General features: G+C 37.7%; 2 protein-coding genes and 1 long non-coding RNA gene across 4 annotated transcripts in view; 1 reads left to right on the forward strand and 2 right to left on the reverse strand.

Moving 5' to 3' along the window:
- LOC113172422 (myosin-7-like) lies at positions 1 to 11808 on the reverse strand. The gene is made up of 39 exons (XM_026375386.1): positions 11665 to 11808; positions 11501 to 11556; positions 10943 to 11151; positions 10692 to 10835; positions 10450 to 10606; positions 10336 to 10363; positions 10143 to 10254; positions 9948 to 10040; positions 9778 to 9841; positions 9545 to 9643; positions 9331 to 9434; positions 9104 to 9242; positions 8730 to 8848; positions 8474 to 8623; positions 8215 to 8385; positions 7753 to 8062; positions 7548 to 7630; positions 7190 to 7395; positions 6743 to 6866; positions 6499 to 6635; positions 5935 to 6190; positions 5594 to 5836; positions 5324 to 5500; positions 5095 to 5240; positions 4911 to 5001; positions 4370 to 4759; positions 4135 to 4261; positions 3928 to 4046; positions 3643 to 3839; positions 3381 to 3564; positions 3132 to 3297; positions 2924 to 3048; positions 2515 to 2823; positions 2234 to 2437; positions 1858 to 2154; positions 1638 to 1742; positions 1440 to 1535; positions 1183 to 1317; positions 1 to 478 (listed from the first exon to the last, which is right to left on the reverse strand). Exons 3-39 carry the CDS (start codon positions 11141 to 11143, stop codon positions 458 to 460), a joined length of 5829 nt encoding a protein of 1942 aa, XP_026231171.1. The 5' UTR covers positions 11144 to 11151; positions 11501 to 11556; positions 11665 to 11808; the 3' UTR covers positions 1 to 457.
- Positions 7265 to 16952, forward strand: LOC113172427. Of its 2 annotated transcripts, none has more exons than XR_003299745.1 (4): positions 7265 to 7353; positions 8308 to 8403; positions 14315 to 14467; positions 16869 to 16952. It is a non-coding gene; the product is annotated as an uncharacterized LOC113172427 (long non-coding RNA). The 2 variants fall into 2 exon arrangements; XR_003299746.1 differs by lacking the exon at positions 16869 to 16952 and adding an exon at positions 15156 to 15241.
- The window catches only part of LOC113172426 (myosin-7), a 14332-nt gene continuing 10749 nt past the window's right edge, over positions 16836 to 20418 (reverse strand). Inside the window, exons 35-39 of the mRNA XM_026375394.1 lie at positions 20117 to 20413; positions 19201 to 19305; positions 18967 to 19062; positions 18515 to 18649; positions 16836 to 16957 (exon numbers count right to left, since the gene is read on the reverse strand). Coding sequence (XP_026231179.1) covers positions 16937 to 16957; positions 18515 to 18649; positions 18967 to 19062; positions 19201 to 19305; positions 20117 to 20413 — 654 coding nt within the window. The 3' untranslated portion in view covers positions 16836 to 16936. The remainder of the gene's footprint in view (positions 16958 to 18514; positions 18650 to 18966; positions 19063 to 19200; positions 19306 to 20116; positions 20414 to 20418) is intronic.

The raw sequence follows: 20418 nt of genomic DNA on the forward strand, positions 1-20418 counted from the left end.
ACTGATGTTGTTCAACCATGTTTTTTGACTGAACATTTTGTCTATTTTATATGTAATACACACACATAGCTAGAATAATCAAATAATTTCTTTTATTTACTTATTATTATACTTGTTTACTAATTGATTAGTACGTTTCTAATTCCAACCAATCAAAGAAGAAGTGTGGCATAACATTATTTTACAAAAATAGGATTTGATTTACTTACTGTCTGTTTATTATTACCACTTATTCTTATTTTATATAATAATATATTTTATTTTATATATAGTTTATTTTACAAAGAAATTAGTTTAGTTCTCTGTAATTATGAACCACAAATTTCTTAGCAGTAAAATGTCAGGAAAAGACTTCTGATGCATATCATATTTTTTTCTATTGAACACAAAACATGCATAGGGAGACACCATTATTCAAGCAAGAAGTGCCTCAGAAATGATTGTTTTTGAAAGAACTTCACTCTTCCACAAGTCCTTTCTGAGAAAGAAAGAGAAAAAATACAAAATAAATAGTCATCCATTATTATTGTTTATTATTGTATTATTGTTGTTGTTTTCGTTTGATAGGGGGAATTATTTGATTTTTAACCATTGTGTTAAACTGATTAACCAGATAAATCCAGTAATGATTAGCCTATTTGGCTTAACAGCCATTGCCCTGCAAGAGCAACATGAACAAATCAGTGAAACACCAGCACCTTTTCATATACTGTTATACAGTATATGAAAAGGATAATTGTCATAACTAAGAAACATCCCTCTCAGTATAGTGTGATTTCTTTAGTTGAATTAACAATTACTTTTTTTTCTTTTCATCATTTTTATTGGAAATCTGACTGTGACATTTTGGACAAAATAGTAAAGCTGGACTTGATCTGGTGGATAGCTAACATTGCAACTCCAAGGTTTATATACTGTACATCTAATGCAATCTAATGGAATGTCTTGATCAAGTTTTCTTGGCCCCTGTCCAGATCAGAGTCTGGTATAAAGTCTGATTCAAATCAAATGTACTTAGTAACCTTCAAAGACGTTAGAGATAGTTTGGAGAGGAAGTATACCAAAATCTATTTACTTACCATACTGCATTATGTGACAGAAGGAGACTTCAGTTAATTGACCACATTAATAGCAGTGAAGACATCACATTTCCAGTATGAGCATGTGCGTGCGTATACAAACCTTTGAACCCACATCACGACTCTTGGCACGTAGCTTGTTGACCTGAGACTCAGCAATGTCAGCTCTCTCTTCTGCTTCATCAAGCTCATGTTGAAGCTTGCGGAATTTAGTAAGATTACTGTTGGCTTGTTCCTCCTAGAGGGTAGAGGAGAAACACCATATATGTAATATTTTACATCTGCCATGATATTTCTAGTTTCAGTTGGCAGACATAGGAATTGCATTTATAACATTTGTAAGTTATAACAATAACTTACAGCGTCCTCCGCGGCTTTCTTATAGGATTTAACCTTTAGCTGAAGCTTATCCACCAAATCCTGAAGACGTGCTAGGTTTTTACGATCTTCTTCAGTCTAAATAGTGCAGAAATTTATTAAAGGAAAATGTATATATATATATTCATTGTGAATGTAATTTTCACAGAATAAGCAGGAATAAATATAAATTGACTGTACCTGATATGTAAGCTCTTTTATACGCCTTTCATACTTCCTCACCCCTTTCACAGCATCACTGGCCTTTCTCTGCTCACTTTCCACCTCATTTTCAAGTTCCTTGACCTGCAGAGTGTACAATTTAATCATGGCAAAGCCAGGCAACACCTTTGTACTTCTACAGATATTTAGTCAGTGTAGTAAAATATTGGCATGAGTCAAAGAGCCAATGTGTACTCACCCTGGCCTCAAGCTTCTGCACCTGCTTCTTGCCTCCCTTCATGGCGATCTGTTCAGCTTCATCCAGACGGTGCTGTAGGTCTTTGATGGTTTGTTCCATGTTCTTCTTCATGCGCTCCAGGTGAGCGCTGGTGTCCTGCTCTTTCTTCAGCTCCTCTGCCATCATGGCAGCATCAGTAATGGCCTTTTTGGCCTTTTCCTCTGCATTTCTGCACTCCTGCACTGCTTCCTCCACTTCAGTTTGAAGCTGGGACGTATCAGCCTCCAGCTTCTTCTTTTGGTTTATCAGGCTAGTGTTCTGGTCAAATTGGAAAATTATCTGATATAATTTCTCAATTACCTGACAATAAGAGAAGAGAGTGCCAGATGCACCATACCTGGGAGTGCAGTAGCTGCACCCTTTCAGTGACATCCATCAACTCTTGTTCAGCAAGTTTGCGACCTCTCTCAGTTTGCTCCAAAGCAGATCGGAGCTCCTCCACTTCAGTTTGTAATAGGTTGTTGCGTCTCTCAACAATAGCAATGTTTTCCTTCATATCATCATTGGCTCGCAGAGAGTCATCAAGGTGTAGCTGAGTATCCTGGAAAAAAAGCCTCCAATTAGAGATACCATAACAACTATGGCAGCAAAAATAAAAGGTTAAGTCGTGTTTTTTACCTTTAGATGTGCATGAACAGCTTTCAGCTGTTTCTGGGCCTCAGCTGCCTGCCTGTTGGCCTGGCTTAGCTGTATCTCCATCTCATTGAGGTCTCCCTCCATCTTCTTTTTCAAACGAAGGGCCTCATTCCTGCTGCGAGTCTCAGCCTCAAGAGAGCTCTGAAGAGTATCCACAATTCGCTGTTGGTTCCTCTTAGCTTGCTCCATTTCTTCATCTTTCTCAGCCAGCTTACGCTCAATGTCAGCCTTAACCTGATTAAACTCAAGCTGAGCTCTGAGAATCTTCCCTTCCTCATGTTCCAGTGATGCCTACCATGAAGCAAATTCAATTAAGTTCAGATACATGACCAGTTATTTCCGAATTAATTTTCAAATACACAAGGTCGACCATCAGAACACTGAAAGATACCTCAGCTTCCTCCAAAGCAGTTTGTATCTCTGACTTCTCTTGTTCCAACTGTTTCCGAATTTTCTCAAGCTCATGAATACTCTTTCCACCCTCACCAATTTGTTCAGTGAGGTCAGATATCTCCTCTGAAAGAAAGAAATCATCATGAATGATTTACACATTAGAAAAAAACTCCCCAATAGCAGTGTGAGCTGCTATTATCATTTACCCTGTAGGTTCTTATTCTCTCTCTTCATGGTTTCCAGATGTTCAAGAGATTCTTCATATGAGTTCTTCAGCTTGAATAGCTCAGTACTTAGAGATCTGGCTTCCTTTTGAGAGCTCTCCAGCTCAGTTTGAGACTCCTCATACTTCTGTTTCCATTCCGCTAAGACCTGAAAATGGGCGCTTAAATGTCAGTATACTCTAATTGTTAATCAAAAGGAGTGAAATTGTGACATGTGCTTTAAAATTGTACCTTATCGAAGTTCCTTTGCTTCTTGTCCAGAGCAGCAGCAGCAGCATTGGACCTCTCCACATCCACCATGAGATCTTCGATCTCATTCTGTAGTCTGTGTTTGGTCTTCTCCAGAGAGGAACATTTAGCATTCACTGCTTCAACAGCCTCCTCAGCCTCCTGCAGACGCTGAGCCAGCTTTTTTCTAGATTATGATACAATTTATTCAGGATTAAGCGCTTTTAAACATTGCCAAAATGAAAAGTGAAAATATTTTACTCACTTGGCCTCCTCCAGTTCCTCGGTCCTCTGGATGGCATCAGTTTCATACTTGGTTCTCCACTGAGCCACCTCAGAATTGGCCTTAGACATGCTGCGCTGCAGTTCAGCCTTGGCCTCTTGCTCCTCCTCATACTGCTCCCTGAGCAGGTCACAGTCATGACGAGCAGACTGCACCGCATGGGCTAAGGCATTCTTGGCCTGAATGAAATGAAAACGTATCTCAGTAGTTCTCATAGACTAAAATTTGTCTGTAGATACTTATGTCTCCGTTTCGATTGTTTTCTACCTTGATTTCCTCCTCCAGTTGCCTTTTCAGATCTTCAATTTGCTGAGTGTATGACTGTTTTCCTCTAGTGAGCTGAGACACCAGGGAGTCCTTTTCCTCCAGCTGTCTTGTAAGTTCACCTGATTGTGATTACAGGATAAAATGACTAGATTGTAATATCTAAAAAAAAATACAGTTTAAGTCAAATGCATATAGATCAGTGCAAACCATTTTCAGTTTGAAGCTTTGCTTTCTGCATGGAGAAATCATTGAGTGCTCGTTGTCCCTCTTCTGCCTTTGCTTTGTATTCATTCATCTGGTCTTCCAGAGACCTGCACATTTTCTCCAAATTATTCTGAAAACAAAAAGTATAGATTGCAAATACACCACTTTTGTGAAGTATCAAGTAAGTCTTCCAAAGTATTAATCAAAAGAGAGAAACACGATATAATACGTATGTTACCTTAGCCTTTACAATCTGCTCCATATTGGAAACCACATCATCCAGCTCCAGTCTGAGCTCACTCTTCTCCTTCTCCAGCTTCTGCTTGACTCTCTGCAGGTTGTCAATCTGCTCTCCCAGGTCTGCAACACTGTCAGCCTGTTTCTTCCTGAGCGTGGCAGCCGTGGCTTCATGCTGCAGAGTGGCCTCTTCAAGGTCTCTGCGCAGTTTCTGGAACTCAGCCTCCCTCTTCTTGTTCATCTCAATCTGGGCAGCAGTTGCTCCACCAGCCTCCTCCAGCCGCTCACTTATCTCCTCCAGTTCTCTGGACAAATCTGATCTCTGCTTTTCCACCTTGGCTCGGGCAGCTCGCTCTGCCTCAAGCTCTTCCTCCAGCTCCTCAATGCGGGCCTAATGTGCCAAAATCAAAGCAAAGCCAAATATGAAATCGTATTGCTCTTATTATATTGTATCTTAACATGTCATACCAAGCACTTGCTTATTCAGCTTACATTACTGTATTGCAAACACTTTTACTAATAATAGTAATTATTATTATTACCTGCAACTCCTTCAGTTTTTTCTGGAGCTGGGCACTCATTGCCTGTTCATCCTCTATTTTGCCATTGAGTTGACTGATTTCAAAATCTTTCCTGTGGAAAAAAATAAATTAATTAATTAAATGCACCATCTGATACATAATTAATTTAACATATATCTGTGTTTTTGTGTACTTCTCATGTTACTTTTTCAGCCTCTCTTCAAGTTGCTGCTTGTCATTTTCCAAGTCCATTAAACTCTCTTGAGCTAATTTCAGATCTCCTTCAAGCTTCCGCTTTGCTCTTTCAAGGTCCATACGTATTTTCTTCTCTTGCTCTAGAGACCCTTCAAGCTGTGGGCAGTGATACAGAACTTTTATTATTATTTTTATTATTTTCACATAAATTACATCTAAGAGATTATGTTAATTCATACATCATCCACTTGCTGCTCCAGCTTAGTCTTAGCCTTGGTCAGAGTGTTGACTTTGTCCTCTTCACTCTGCAAGTCATCCAGTGTTTGCTGATGAGCTTCCTGTAAGGCTTTCTTTTCTTTGGTCAGCTTGGCAATGATTTCATCCAGAGCTGCCAACTCCTCAGTCAGATTCTTTACCTATAACCAAAACACATTTTGATCAAAGACGTCAACACCGAGTTTATTTAGGACATGGAGAACAATATCCGTTTAAGAAGTATTTGAAAGTACCTTGTTCTCAGTGGCATGCTTTTCTTTCTCCACTTTAGCCAGAGTTAACTCTAAGTCGTCAATATCTTTCTTCAACTCAGAACATTCGTCCTCTAACTTCCTCTTCTTGGCTGTCAGTTCAGCATTCATCTCTTCCTCATCCTCCAGTCTTTCAGTCACCTCTTTGATTTTTGCCTCCAGTTGAATCTTGCTCTTGATGAGCCCCTCGCACCGTTCTTCAGCATCACACAGATTATCCTGTTCCTGTTGTAAGTAACATGAAACAAGCAATACATTGTAATTCGACTTAGTCAAATGTTGATATTAATTGTAATTCTGTAAGAAACATTGTTTAAACATACAGCCTGAACTTGGAGCTGCAGGTCGTTCTTCTCTTGGAGAAGAGAGACCATTTTTTCCTCAAGTTCCTTCCTGCGGGCTTCTGATTTAGCATAGGCTTCTTTCAGTTTGGTGAACTCTTCCTTCATGTTGGCCATTTCCTTCTCAGTCTCTGCCGACTTCAGCAGAGGTTTGATCTTGAAGTACATCTTCATCCAGGGCCAATTCTTGACCCCCATGAAGGCACGGATGTTCCACTGGATCACAAGCAGGGCATCCCTGTGGACATTGATTTGATTTTAATGATTTATACACAATTCATCATTATTTTACTGTGGTACTGACAGCTGTCCAGCAGTAATTTTCACATCTTGTCAGCACATTGCATTGTGGGAAAATAGTGAAAACATTCTTTGAGTAAGTTGGAAAAATTATTTTATTAATATACTGACATTTTGATGAGAACATATGTTGAAATATCACTTTGCTATATCTTGATTTATTCCTTTTCTCATTCTCATGAATATTGCTTTCGAATGAATATTAGTACAGTGAGTACTTTTAAGTTAATTTAGGAGTTCAGTTACCTGCGTTCTACAATCTTCTGGAATTCAATTCTTGCCAGAACGCCTCGCGACCTTGCTTGAATCCTGGTGATAATTAGTGCCAAACGGTCATCTCTCATCTCCTCCAGCAGACCCAGCAGCCCAGCTTTAAAGAACACCTGATTTTTGCAAATATATTACATTTGCAGTCGTAAGCATAAGATGGCCAGATTGATGTTGAATATTTGTGTGTGTTGATTATAGCATATACCATATATTTACTGACCTTGGTGTGCCCCAGTTTGTACTGGTTATGGTCAATATCCAAGGAGCCCAAAAGCTTTTCTGAAGCTTTCTTGTTATCAATGAATTGTCCCTCAGGGATAGCACTTGGGTTCAAAATGCGGTATCTTTGTATTATAGAATAGAATATATAAAAAACATCATTTCACTTTTATTTAAATTTTTACGAGGTTTCAAAAAGCTTCATCACTACATATATAATCATATAGAATCATTCTATTTCACCAGATCCTAACCCAACTACATATAGATATTTTATGACACCATGTTCATACAGTAGAATGGTATCTTGGAGAATCTATGCCATGTCACTTAGAAGCTGGTTTGGCTACCCATAGTTTTCTCAGTTTCTGACATGATGCTTTTTCTCTATCTATCTATCTATCTATCTATATATATATATATATATATCTGTATATCTCGCAGGCACCTTTGTTTGAAATCTCCATAGAGGATCCTGTTGGGGAAACCCTTTCTGCAGATCCTGATCCCTTCCAACACACCATTACAACGCAGTTGGTGCATCACCAGAGGGTTCTCCATGGCCCCAGGAGTCTTTGTCTCATTAGGGATGATGCAACGCACAAAGTGAGGGTGAGTAGACCTCAAGTTGGTCATCAGCTTATTTAGGTTCTCCTATGGAGGTAATTAAAGTAAAAAAAGTTTAGATTATTATTGCATCGTAGATTTTCTCAGTTATCATTGTAAAGTTTCCATCATTTAATAACATTTAACATGTAGTTATAAGAGTGAGAAGCATCACAAAGTTTGAATCATATTGAACTTACCCTATGTAAGGCTGATACAGTTTGGAAGGATGAACCTTTCTTCTTAGTACCACCACCTTTGCCCTTGCCACCAGACTCCTGGGCTAAAAAATGTATCAATGGACTTTTAACATATGCTTTTAGATTATAGTAGTAGAAGTAACACTACTATAGTTCAGTGATAGTAATAGATTAACACCCAACAAACCACCAGATAAATACACACCTGAATCAGCTCCAGAATAATTTGCAAAGAGAGTACTAAGCAGCTTGAGAGTTGACTTCTGGTAGAGCCCTACAACAGTCTCATTCAGAGGATCTTTGTTCTTCACCAGCCAGTTGTTAATATTATAATCAACAACTCCAGCATAGTGTACCAGGGCAAAATGAGCCTCTGGTTTTCCTTTGACAATTCTGGGCTTCTGGAAGTTGTTGGATTTTCCTAGATGGTTGTCATAGAGCTTAGCTTTAAAGGTAATATCAGTGGCTTTGGGGAACATGCACTCCTCTTCAAGGATGGACATGATACCCATGGGCTAAGGTAAACATAATAATCAAAGTTATATCTCCTCATTTCTGGCAAGATGAGCAAAATAAGCAGATTTGATGTTAAAAAAAATAATACTACATTAACTATGGATCATGGAACCTCAAAAATTTCAAATTGCCTAAATAACCCAAAAATCACCTTTTCAATGAGGTCAATACAGGCTTGCAAATCCATGCCAAAGTCAATAAACTCCCACTCAATTCCCTCTTTCTTGTACTCTTCCTGTTCCAGCACAAACATGTGGTGGTTGAAGAACTGTTGCAGTTTTTCATTGGTGAAGTTGATGCACAGCTGCTCAAAGGTGTTGAACTGTAACAAGATAGAAAAGTAAGTAAGCATGCAAGGAAAGAAATGCTTCTACCACTTGCTCTATGTAGTAGTAGCTTCATGATCTCACCTCAAAGATCTCAAATCCAGCAATGTCCAGTACACCAATGAAGTACTGGCGAGGCTGCTTGGTGTCCAGGGATTGGTTAATTCTCATTACCATCCATAGGAACATTTTCTCATACACTGCCTTAGACAGTGCACCAACAGCATAATACACCTTGGAAGGGAAAATGTATATATTTAAATCAAATTATGTATCTTAACCTGTACTTACATTTATATTAAATCAAAGTTTCCCCAAAAGACCCCTTTCAGCTCTTTACCTGGGCAACATTTTGTCCCTTGGTGACCCACTCATTTCCCACTTTGACTCTTGGATGACAAAGACCTTTGATGAGGTCAGCAGAGTTCAGGCCCATCAGATAAGCAACTTTGTCAGCAACTGAAAAAGTGAAGGTACACTTAAGTTACATGTACATAAGTCTCTAACTCATAAGTCTGATGATAGAAATACTCTCTGAGCTTTTCTGTATTCCTTTTTAAGGTTATTTGCCACACAGGTCCAAACTTGTGACAAACAGTAGAACATGACAAAATCTGAAACATATTCTCAGACATGTAAACTGGTGTGGAAATACAAATGTAGTTGTCCGAAACATAATAATAATAATAAAAATAGATATAACAACTTTCTTACCTTCAGTACCATCAGCCTCTGCCTGCTCCTCTCGTTGCTTCTGCTTGAACTTCATGTTACCATGATGCATGATGGCACCAGTCAACTTGTAAATACTGTTCTTCTCTTCTTGAGTGAAGCCCAACACATCAAAAGCATCCTAATTTGAAAACAAAGGAAATCTGGTATTTATAGTTAAGGTATAATTTACCATTATTTGGCTTTGTGAATCCAAGAGCAAAGCTCACATCAGTGGCCATCAGCTCTTCAGAGTCATTGATGGAGGCTACAGTTGTCTCTCCTTGGGAGATGAAAGCATAGTCATAGGGGTTGTTGGTGATGAGCAGCATTTCTGAAACAGATATTTGACATAATATATTTATTTCATTTAATAAATAAATACTACGTTTATCACATATATGATTTATCATGTACAGTAAATGATACATATGGTACGCTTACCCAGAAGTTCAGGCTTTGCCTGAGACAAAATCTGGTAGAAAATGTGGTAGTCCCTTTCAGCTTTGAGTTGATACGTTACGCGAGACTTTTCCAGAAGGTCTGTTAGAGGTATAGTATAGTATAGGTATAGTATATTAGAGTAAGATGGAATTATAGTAATGTTATGCGAATTCCATTCTGCAACAGATAACCCCTGACAATATTGAAATACAAATGGATTTACTTTGACTTACAAGTCTCAATATCAGCAGAGGCCAACTTTCCTCGGTTGTCAAAATGAATACGGATGAATTTACCCTGCAGGGAAAAGTAGTTTGTTTTTTCATTTCTAATAGGCTTCTACAAAAATTAACTTAACTAATTAATAAAGATAAAGCACCACTACATTCACACAGACACTCACAAATCTGGAGGAGTTGTCATTCCTGATGGTCTTGGCATTACCAAAGGCCTCCAGAGCAGGGTTAGCCTGGATGATCTGATCTTCCAGAGTACCCTGATTTTGTCAAATATAGACAAAAGAAAATACTTTAACTTACTCTCACTGTTTTTCTATAAAGAATTAGAAGAGTTACATACTGTATGTTTAAAAAAAGACCTTCTTTTCAACAGCTGGATCTTTCTTCCCAGCACTCGGGACAGCTGCAATGCTGGCAAAGTACTGAATGACACGTTTAGTGTTGACAGTCTTTCCAGCACCAGATTCTCCACTAAAGAGAAGGGAGAAACTGTAAACCAAGACCTATGACGCTTAACAACTGTGTGAGATTTTTGATGACTGCCTCACTTACGTGATAAGAATTGACTGGTTTTCTCTGTCTGTAAATGATCGATACATAAGTGAAATATGGCATGATAGCAGAATTGAATAATTAAACAAATGGAGAATAAAACTGATTATCTACCTGCCAGCATGTACTGGTAGCCATTGTCAGAGATGGAGAAGATATGAGGAGGAGCTTCACTCCTCTTCTTTCCTCTATAAGCAATAACCACTTCTTGGTTGTAGACTGGCAGCCACTTGTAGGGGTTGACAGTCACACAGAACAGCCCAGAGTAAGTCTGTCATAGAGAAGGGTAGCAGATAATTGTAAGTTAACTGATAGGTTAGCAGTAGAGATTTTATTTTAAATATTCAGTGTCTTACATAGATCATCCATGCTGCGTAACGCTCTTTAAGGTTAAACAGCACAGCAGGTTCATGCAGGAAGGTGAACATTGCCATGTCTTCAATTTTATCAAACTTTGGTGGGTTCTGGGGGTGGATGTCGCTCTCCTTCACTGTCACAGTCTACAGAAGAGAACAATACATTTTACAGTCAAACCAAAGCCTAGACAATCACCTCTCCATTTAAATATGTTTTTAAGCACTTGTTTGCAAATGTTAATTATAATTACCTTTCCAAATTCAGTTTCAGCAGTGACTTTGTCACCGTCCCGACTGGTGATGGAAGCTTTAACATATTCAACCTCGGGGTCAGGAACAAAACATTCCTTCTTCATGTCAAATGGACGAGTTTGGGCCTCAAGGCGCTCCTTGTCTGACTTTCTCAGATAAGAAGCAGCAACCCCAAACTCTTTCATGGCAGCATCACCCATTTTTCAACCTGTTACAAATTCACATGTTGAGCCAGTACTAATGACTGTAGTTATTATCATGAACATAAAGCAGTGTCCTGCATTAAGAATCACTGTAGAATGTGTACAAAAGGACAGCATACCATGCATTGCATTAGCCAGAATATCATAAGCAACAGTAAGCATATCGTATGTAGGTTATTTTCCTGTATGGGGTGTCATGTACAGGGGTGCATTCCTTGTTTACATGCTGTGGATTTGAAGATATACAGATCAGAGAAATTTGTGTGAACTCTGTCTTCAGTAAGACATTATCAACATTTAAATTCCCATAGATGTATATAAAGAATTTGACGCAGAATTAAAAGTGGCTTTTACCGAGGGTGGGTTACCTCCAGAGGAGACCAGATTCAATCAGAGTCTTGCTATTGAAACTATAAAATAAAACAAAAAATGATTCCATTACTGCCACACCATCACTAACACCCTAAATCAACATATTTTCTAGTCAAGGCAACATTCTTAATAAATGTTTTGCTTACCTATGGTCAAGTGAAAATGATGAGCTCAGCATCCCTTCCTCCATTAATAAAGGTTGTTTATCCACCAAATATGGGATGAATTTTTCTAAAAAGGTTGCACTTTAAAAAAAGCCATTCTCCTAATTGGGTAGATTGTACTGCTACTATTTGTTGCTTTCACCTTGTGACAAACAAGGCAAGGACAATACATGCTACATGAAAGGGGAGGGCAAGAGGTGGGGATCAGGGACAGCCTTGATATCGAATGACCATTATTTTATTAATATACAAATAAACTGAAATAAACTTATAATACATATCATTTTAAATGGAGTCTTTCTTTATATAGATATGATTTCTTTATTTGTGAGAAATTATATAGTTATATTATATATAGTGAGAGTAAGCTTTCTGATTGTACTTTGAATAGGCACATTAGAGTGAAATGATAATTTTTTGGTTAAAAACTTGCTTGCTAATGGTAGTGATAATATCACAAACCACTCTTACGAGCCTATAATCATATAGAATATACTGTAATTTGGCTATTATGTATGGGCTTCTTTATTTATCTAGCAGCTGTTGTTTGTTTACTTATTACCATAAATGTTTGATTGAGATTGATGATCCATGTCAATTTCCAATAGAGTACATGTGATTACAAAAAGTCAGCAAAACCTTTCCCTAAGTCGTCTTTTCCTACAGTAACTCCACTAATTGATTCAGTGTTTCTATTTTAAATCCCAAGGAGCACGTTGATAGACCAAGATTCATTCAAACTAAGTTGTTCTTCTGTCAGTGTGTTTTGACAACAACTTTTGTATGTTCTTAAAGGTTCCTAATAAAAAAAGAAGGCCAGTCATGTAATGCAGATTTCTAGAGGCAGTGCTGAGGCAATAAAGTGTTGCAGCTGTTGCCGAAAGTGAGTTAAGGTCAGGGACTTTAAATTATCACTCACCACTGAGTGTACACCTTTGTCTCATGGTGTCGTCATGGCATTGTTCCCTATCCTTTGGCCTTGAGGACAAAGATAACCCTGTGAAATACTTGTCTGGATTTTTCTTCTCTGATTGAGAAGGGCAACCTTTGAAGACAGTGATATCTGACCTGCACTTTCCGATGTCATGCTGGATAAGTGGTAGCAGGTGGATGGCAAAAAAAAATAAAAATGTATATATATATATATATATATATATATATATATATATATATATAGAATTATCTCTCTATTCTAGACATATTTGAAAGTTTTTATTCTGTTAAAGTGTTTTCAATCCTTGCTGTACACCAGTTAGAAACGACATCAAATCCACCTGCTGGTTTTAATACTGTGGTGGACAGGGAAGAATGTTATGCAGGTCATGGCCAAAAAGTGTCAGAAAACAAAGTGCATCATAGATTTCTGGTGCTGGGTAGCTGCAGACGATCAATTCCCATGCTGACCTCTGCCCAGCTGATCAATACGTGTACACATTGATTTCCATAGGCCTTCCTTTGTCAGTATTTATAGAAAACATATTAAGGTGAATACAGATTTATGGAAAAAAGACTAGATTTTGTTGTTTTGTGATTCTGTCATTATTATCATGTCTTCTAAAGAAAAACAACCTGAATGAGAAACTGCTAGTGTCCTTCTACCATTTCTCAGTAGAGAGTATCTTATCATACTGTGTCTGTGGCTGGTTTGCCAGTTGCACAGCTGTGGATAGGAAAGCTCTCCAGAGAGTCACCACGAGAGCCCAGAAGATCATCGGCTGCCCTCTCCCATCCCTGGAAGAACTGTACAGCTCCCACTGCCTAAAAAAAGCTCAGAACATCCTGCAGGACCCATCACACCCTGATCATTCCCTGTTTGAACTGCTGCCTTCAGGCAGAACATACAGCACAATTTAAATGAGGACAAGCAGATTAGAAAACTGTTTTTATCCAAGAGCCATCGTTGCCTTAAACACTGCTAAAAAAGGTTAATTTATTAAGGGAACTGTGCAATAGCTGGAGTATGTATGTGTAACCTACTGGTGTTTTATATTTTTCTTATTTAGCAGTTTTTAGTTTTTATTTATTTATGACAATTTTGTTGTACAACGTCCAATGCCAATAAAGTTATTTTTATTCTTATTCTTATTCTTATTAAATATAGCCAGCTATTTAATTAACAATTAAAGCTCTGTGTGCAAATTATGTTTTCACTAAAATAAGAATGACCTTAAGAAATAACTTTACCTTAAAAGACACTGGAGAATGGCAGGACACATAAGTGGACTTGTTTTTCATTCTCAGCTGTTTGTGTATCTGTCTCTGTGTTTTTTCTTTTTTTTTTTTTGGAATCCCCTTTCTGACTCTCATGCTCTTCTCATTGTATCAGCACAGTTGTAGACTCCTCTAAGGCGAAGCCAGTTGCACTTTTATGGAAAGAACAAATGGTGTCACGTTGATATGCTATTGAGGGTGGTGTGTGCTGATCAATCCTTAAGCCTTTGAAAATAGAAACTTCTCACAGTCCTACATGTTAAACAGTCGACACAGTGAAGGCTTTTCTGGTAATGAAGGTAAAAGGTTAAGTCAGTGGGAAGACAAACATAGTCATGACTTACACAGCTTTTCAATAATATAAAGTGGATACAAAGAATAACACTATGTGGTTTATTTATTAATGTGTAATGTCTTTCAGATATTTAAAGCCTTTTAAGGGCACAGCCATGTAAGATCAAGGTCATCATTTGGTGCTACACAGGTGCCAAGCTGATGTCCCCCTTCAGTTGACTGTTTCTGACAATGGAAGAACTTCAGTCCATCCTTTATGCTGCTGCTGCAGAGGCATGAGGTATGGTAAGCCTGTCAGCTTATGCTACTGTATAAGCGAGATTTTAAACATTGTAAATTCAGTTTATTCTACTAAGATAATACATTACAGATGTTCTTTTCTGTTCTAATTTGATCTAAATCATTTTGTTTCACTTTGTTAAATATATCCTAATTATTGCATGGTAAGCTCAGTCTAAGAAATATCCAACACTCTGTGTAACATTGCTTTACTGACTTTATTTTTTAAATATTACAGGTGATTATGATGCCTTAAATTACAATGTAAAACCAAATGTTATACAATATAGTAATAAAACCATGCATTGTATTGAATGAAGAATTCTATAAGACATTTTGCTCTTGATCAGAAATGTGTAGAATGATGCCATACAAACATTATATTATCATAATACAACTTTGATAAATAGTGTTTACTTATCTCCAACTGGAATTACTTCAAGCAATATGAATGAATAATTATGTACAATGTATTTTTTACTCTACATCTCTGACTCCATGAGAGCCTAAAAACTACTCAGTCAGTGTGATAGTTGGAAGAAGCTATAGTTGAACCAACAAAAAATGTTATACTTTCAGGATTCAAACCAAGGCAGCTCTGCCTGCATTCACAACCAGCCTTTAATATTTGTAACAGCAAATCAGTGAATGTAAGTGTTGTCTGTCTCTGTATGTCTGCCCTGCGATAGAGTGGCAACCTGTCCAGGGTGTACCCCGCCCTTCACCCTATGACAGCTGGGAGGGCTTCAGCATTTCTGCGACCCTTCAGAGAACAAGCGGTAAAGATAATGGATAGGTGGAATCACCTAAACAGGAGCCACCAGTCTAACAGAGGACAACTCCTTAAGAATGGAAATTACCACACAGTTTACAAAATAGTGAAATTAATTGAAATACACTGATACATTACCACTGTTATGTTCCCAGGTGACATTTTTCTGTTTTGCCAAAATATCCAATCTTTCATTAGGAAAGAAAAGGATTATTAAAATGTGTTATTGTGATTTTTAGGCACTCACAGCACTTGGTTTAGATGAGGAAATATAATAGAGACTTTAGCTACATTGCAAACAAAACCACAATCTTTCTCTAACCTGAACCCTGAGTGCTTTTGTTGCCTAATGCCAACTCTATAAACAGGGCTCTGGGGTGTGTATGCCGCTTGCTTTCAAAAAATGAAAACCCGAAATAAGAAAACACACCTAAATCTCCTAAATACAGCAATAACAGGAATACCTAGGTACTTTAGCCGTGACAGGCAATTTAGAGGTATAGTACTACTTAAACTAACTGCATATCTGAATGGGGGGAGGTCAGATTACCAATATTCCAGTCCAAAAGTAAGATAAACAAAATTTTGTCATAATCCAGGCTCAGTAAGCCAGACAGAGGGAGGCCACACATGATTTAAAGTAATTATTAATATTTTAAATGACTTGCATACATTTGCATTAATCTGTAAGTCAGGAGTGGGCAGGGTTGGATTCAAGTATGATAATTAGTCTTTAGGAATTAGTTGTTATAAGAACCTTGGAGAAATAATAATAATAATGCAACTTTCATGTTACTTCAACAATTAAAGGCCTGATCACATGATAGACAATGATATAATAATATATAAGAACGAAGAAGAATAACGTTAGAACAAAAAACCTGTTTCTGTTGATAGCAACATCTAATAAAGTACATACTGTAGAGTATGTTTAGATTGGGATGTTAGTCATTTTTAGCAGATGTGGGATTTAAAAGCAAATACACCTTCATTGTCCTTCAAACCATCATTTTTAGTGTTTTATAGCAGGGCTTACATGTGGACAACAGCTTTTTGACCATCACAAGATACTTACATTTTTATTTCTGACATGTGCACTCAATGTCCCAACACTAGAATGTGTGACAAACTGTGACAACATTAGAAAATACTACATGATAAAACCACATGTCTTAAAAAAAGGAAAAATCTGTTTACTAATCAGTCAAAGTAAGTAAAGTAAGAGTGCAAAGTAGCAGGAGTGACCCACTGAACATCAGTAACCTCTTTCCATCTGTGGTCATCTGTAAGACATTACTCTTACCACTGATTGGCAGCGAATACTCTTAATTTGGTAAGGTTTTGTTCAAATGCAAATCAGCTTCAAATATGTGTGCGAGTTTCTTTTGTGTTTACTACTGGTACCCTCTTGATGTCTTTTTACTGAAACACATTTACCAACTGATGAAGTGAAAGCTGGTCACTTTAACGTGTTACCTTGTACAGTGCACAGCCACAGCATCAATCACTAGGTGGTGTTAATGTCGTTTGGGGTTTGAAGGTTACATGAAGGTTACATTTAACCTGCTAGAAATAAATAAAGACTCAATAAAGACAATTTCATTTGAATGCACTTTGCTTTATTCTACAGTTACTGTGGAGAAAAAGGAGACTGCAACACAGGAGATCCCAAAGGTCTTAGATGAACGTCTGTGTGTTTTACTCCTCATCTAGCCCTTTCTGTGATAAAGAGCGACAAGAGAATAGACAAAAACAGATGGATTAGAGACAGAACACGCTCAACAAAGTGTGGCACAAGGTAATACACCAGAAATACATATAGATTTTGTTTTGCAACTAATCTGTGTAACATTCAAAATGTATATTAGTTTAAAATGTTTGAAAACCTATTTTGGATTTATATGATTGGGAGAATGTGAACAGAATGCAGCACTGAATGTATTTGAAGGAAAGGTTAAGAGCTAAGTCTGCACATCTTCAGTTAAGATTCAAACTGTTGTTTTGTTGTATTTCTATATGTGACACAGAAAAAAGTGATTTTAACTTCTGTGCAAATAATTCTATAATTTCCAATAATTGCACTAAAAAAACAGAAAGTTTATTTAAATGTTGGTAAGTATGCCACCATGATCACAACATTAGCATGCTCTACTCAGTAGAAAAGGGCCTGTCCACAAGAGGAGAAAATATATTAACACAACTAATTGCTCCAACAAAATGATCTGTACAGATCAGAGATTTGATTGGTTAACGGTCTTTACTGACACATTCAAAAAACTCCCTCTGACATACAGTAGCTATCATAAAAATATTGCTATATTGCTGTCCCAGAGATGCTAAACATGCGCTGTTCCTGGTTTGAGTTTAGACGTTCTTCTGCACATCTTTCCTGTTTCCTCTGCTTCACTTTCTGACATGTTTTCTCTCAACTCATTAATAAAGGCACAGAGAGATAAAATACAAAGAGGTTTTTTAAGCTATATTTACCTGTTACCATAAATTGTCACTGACCCTCTTGTGCCAAGATTGACATTAACACTAACCTGTGATATTACACTAATAAAATTTATTTAAAAACTCACAAAAACACCCAAAATAAAAGTGATCTGTACAAAGACTGGTCTGATTTATTTACTAAAATATATTCCAGCATTGCTGTAATTTCATTAAGTCTAGGTGACTGACATCAGGGCTATAATCTCTGCGAGTAGATTATACTTTGGCAACAAATGACAGACCATCTTATATGTATTTCAGTATTTTAGTGGAACATGTTTTTCCTAATTCTGTGTGAATTCGACTTGTATTTCTACAGAAATGTTTGATCTAATATGTAATGCTGACCAAGAGCCACGGTTTCTGTTTTTATTCTGATTCCTCACATAACGAGTTTTCATTTCACTGGATGTAAGTATGATACAAACACGTAAATACAATATAGAGAACAGGTTTTGACCTGTAGAGGCAATGGGGACTTTGCTACCAAGCTGATAAAAATGTAATATTAAACATTCTTGGGATAATCAGGGACTTTTTTCCTTTGTTGTTTTGGGTTAGGGTTAGGGTTTATTTGTGTGTTTGGATTAGTTGAATTTAAAAGAAATGGAAGGTGCAGATCTCACCTTCTGCTAATTGATTAACACAACACACTATAATTCTAATGTTTTATGTAACAAATAAAACACAGATTGAAATGGATGACATTGAAATCATATGTTGTGAAATATCATGGAGGCAGTTTTGTATATGAAGTGTTGACATCCAGAGGAGCCTTACCTTTGAGCCCACATCACGGCTCTTGGCGCGCAGCTTGTTGACCTGAGACTCAGCAATGTCAGCTCTCTCTTCAGCCTCGTCCAACTCATGCTGCAATTTACGGAACTTGCCCAGATGAGTATTGGCCTGCTCCTCCTACATGATTCAACAAAAACACTTCATTAACTACAGTATTTACAAGGAACAATTAACTTGAGCACTCTATGTTCAGTTAAATGGTTTGACACGTGCATACAAATTATTTTTACTATTTTATTGTTTACGACCTAGGCCTAAAGTTCAAAGTAGACAATGTTCGAATAGTGTTTATATCTACACAGTGCAAAAAACTGTATATGCTATGAACTGTAACAATAACTACACATTTCAAAGTACGGTTTTGGATTAGTGCAAACACCATATAGACCCTAAGCACACAGCCTACACGAGAGACACTTCCAGCCCTGACTTACAGCCTCCTCAGCAGCTCTCTTGTAGGCTTTGACTTTCAGCTGCAGTTTGTCAACAAGATCCTGCAGACGTGCAATATTCTTGCGGTCTTCCTCAGTCTGTATAAAACAAGGCAACAGAAAGCGACTCGAGTTCAATAGAGAACATTCACTTCAGTCAGTCAGTTAATAATAGTTTTATGGATGGTAATAAACAGTTTGTATAGGTTATGGTAATATGTAAATTTAAAAAATCACCTGGTAAGTGAGCTCCTTGATGCGTCTTTCATATTTACGAATTCCCTTCACAGCTTCACTGCTCTTCTTCTGCTCTGATTCCACTTCATTCTCAAGCTCCCTCACCTGAAATCATCACAAAATCGTCTTTTAGAAAATCACTGGTCAAAAACTGTCCAAGCGCAAATAATTAAATTATTCATCCATTCATCCAAATGGACTGCTTAACAGCTTTTACTCATGGGTTGCAGGGGTGCTGAAGCCTATCCCAGCTGTTATTATATGAGAGGGGGTGCACAGGGCTGACATACAGAGACAGACAAATATACACACTCGCATTCATATCTATGGTCAATTTAAATCACCAGTTAAAGTGACTGCATGTCTTTGGACAGTGAGAGGAAGCCTGAGTAACCAGAGAGATCCCCGCAGACACTGGGAGAACATGCAAACTCCACACAGGCACCCAGATGACCCGTGGATTCAACACAGGTTCTTCTTGCTGTGAGGCGAAAGCGCTAACTACTAAACCTCCATGCTGCCCTCTTCAATTAATTATTAAATTTAGTGTGGTATATATGTAAATAAGAGTGATAAATAAAAGCTGCTTTTTATTGTATGGCATGGTCCAGCCTTAAAGCATTGATAAACCCACTACGCACTACCAACCTGCAGTGGAAAGAAAAAGTATGTGAACCTTTAGGTTTCTCAATAAAGACATGACAGATTGGAATTTTATTTTGTGTTATTATTTTGGACACATTATAGTTGTTCATACTCTTGACATAGATCATATCACAATTTATGCTTTGCATACTGACAGAAAGTCAGCAACTACATGATGAAGAAATGGAGTACACCACAGTAAACACATACATTTACTCAGACTTTGAGTAAATGTACTTGTACTTTGTACTTTTGTGTACATTTCTCTTACCCTGGCCTCGAGCTTCTGCACCTGCTTCTTGCCTCCCTTCATGGCGATCTGTTCAGCTTCATCCAGACGGTGCTGTAGGTCTTTGATGGTTTGTTCCATGTTCTTCTTCATGCGCTCCAGGTGAGCGCTGGTGTCCTGCTCTTTCTTCAGCTCCTCTGCCATCATGGCAGCATCAGTAATGGCCTTTTTGGCCTTTTCCTCTGCATTTCTGCACTCCTGCACTGCTTCCTCCACTTCAGTTTGAAGCTGGGAGGCATCCGCCTCAAGTTTCTTCTTCTGGTTTATCAGACCAGTGTTCTGCA

The sequence above is a fragment of the Anabas testudineus genome, chromosome 17 (assembly GCF_900324465.2).
Source record: "Anabas testudineus chromosome 17, fAnaTes1.2, whole genome shotgun sequence".
NCBI lineage: Eukaryota > Metazoa > Chordata > Actinopteri > Anabantiformes > Anabantidae > Anabas > Anabas testudineus.

Bases quoted from the DNA above. Each gene is read 5' to 3' on its own strand.
- LOC113172422 (XM_026375386.1), bottom strand. From the start codon at position 11,143: ATGGGTGATGCTGCCATGAAAGAGTTTGGGGTTGCTGCTTCTTATCTG. The intron at 8,063-8,214 runs GTGATTTTTGGG...TGTTTACCTTAG, and splicing joins GTATTGACCTCATTGAAAAG to CCCATGGGTATCATGTCCAT. The intron at 5,002-5,094 runs GTAACATGAGAA...TTTTTTCCACAG, and splicing joins CTTGAAGAGAGGCTGAAAAA to GAAAGATTTTGAAATCAGTC.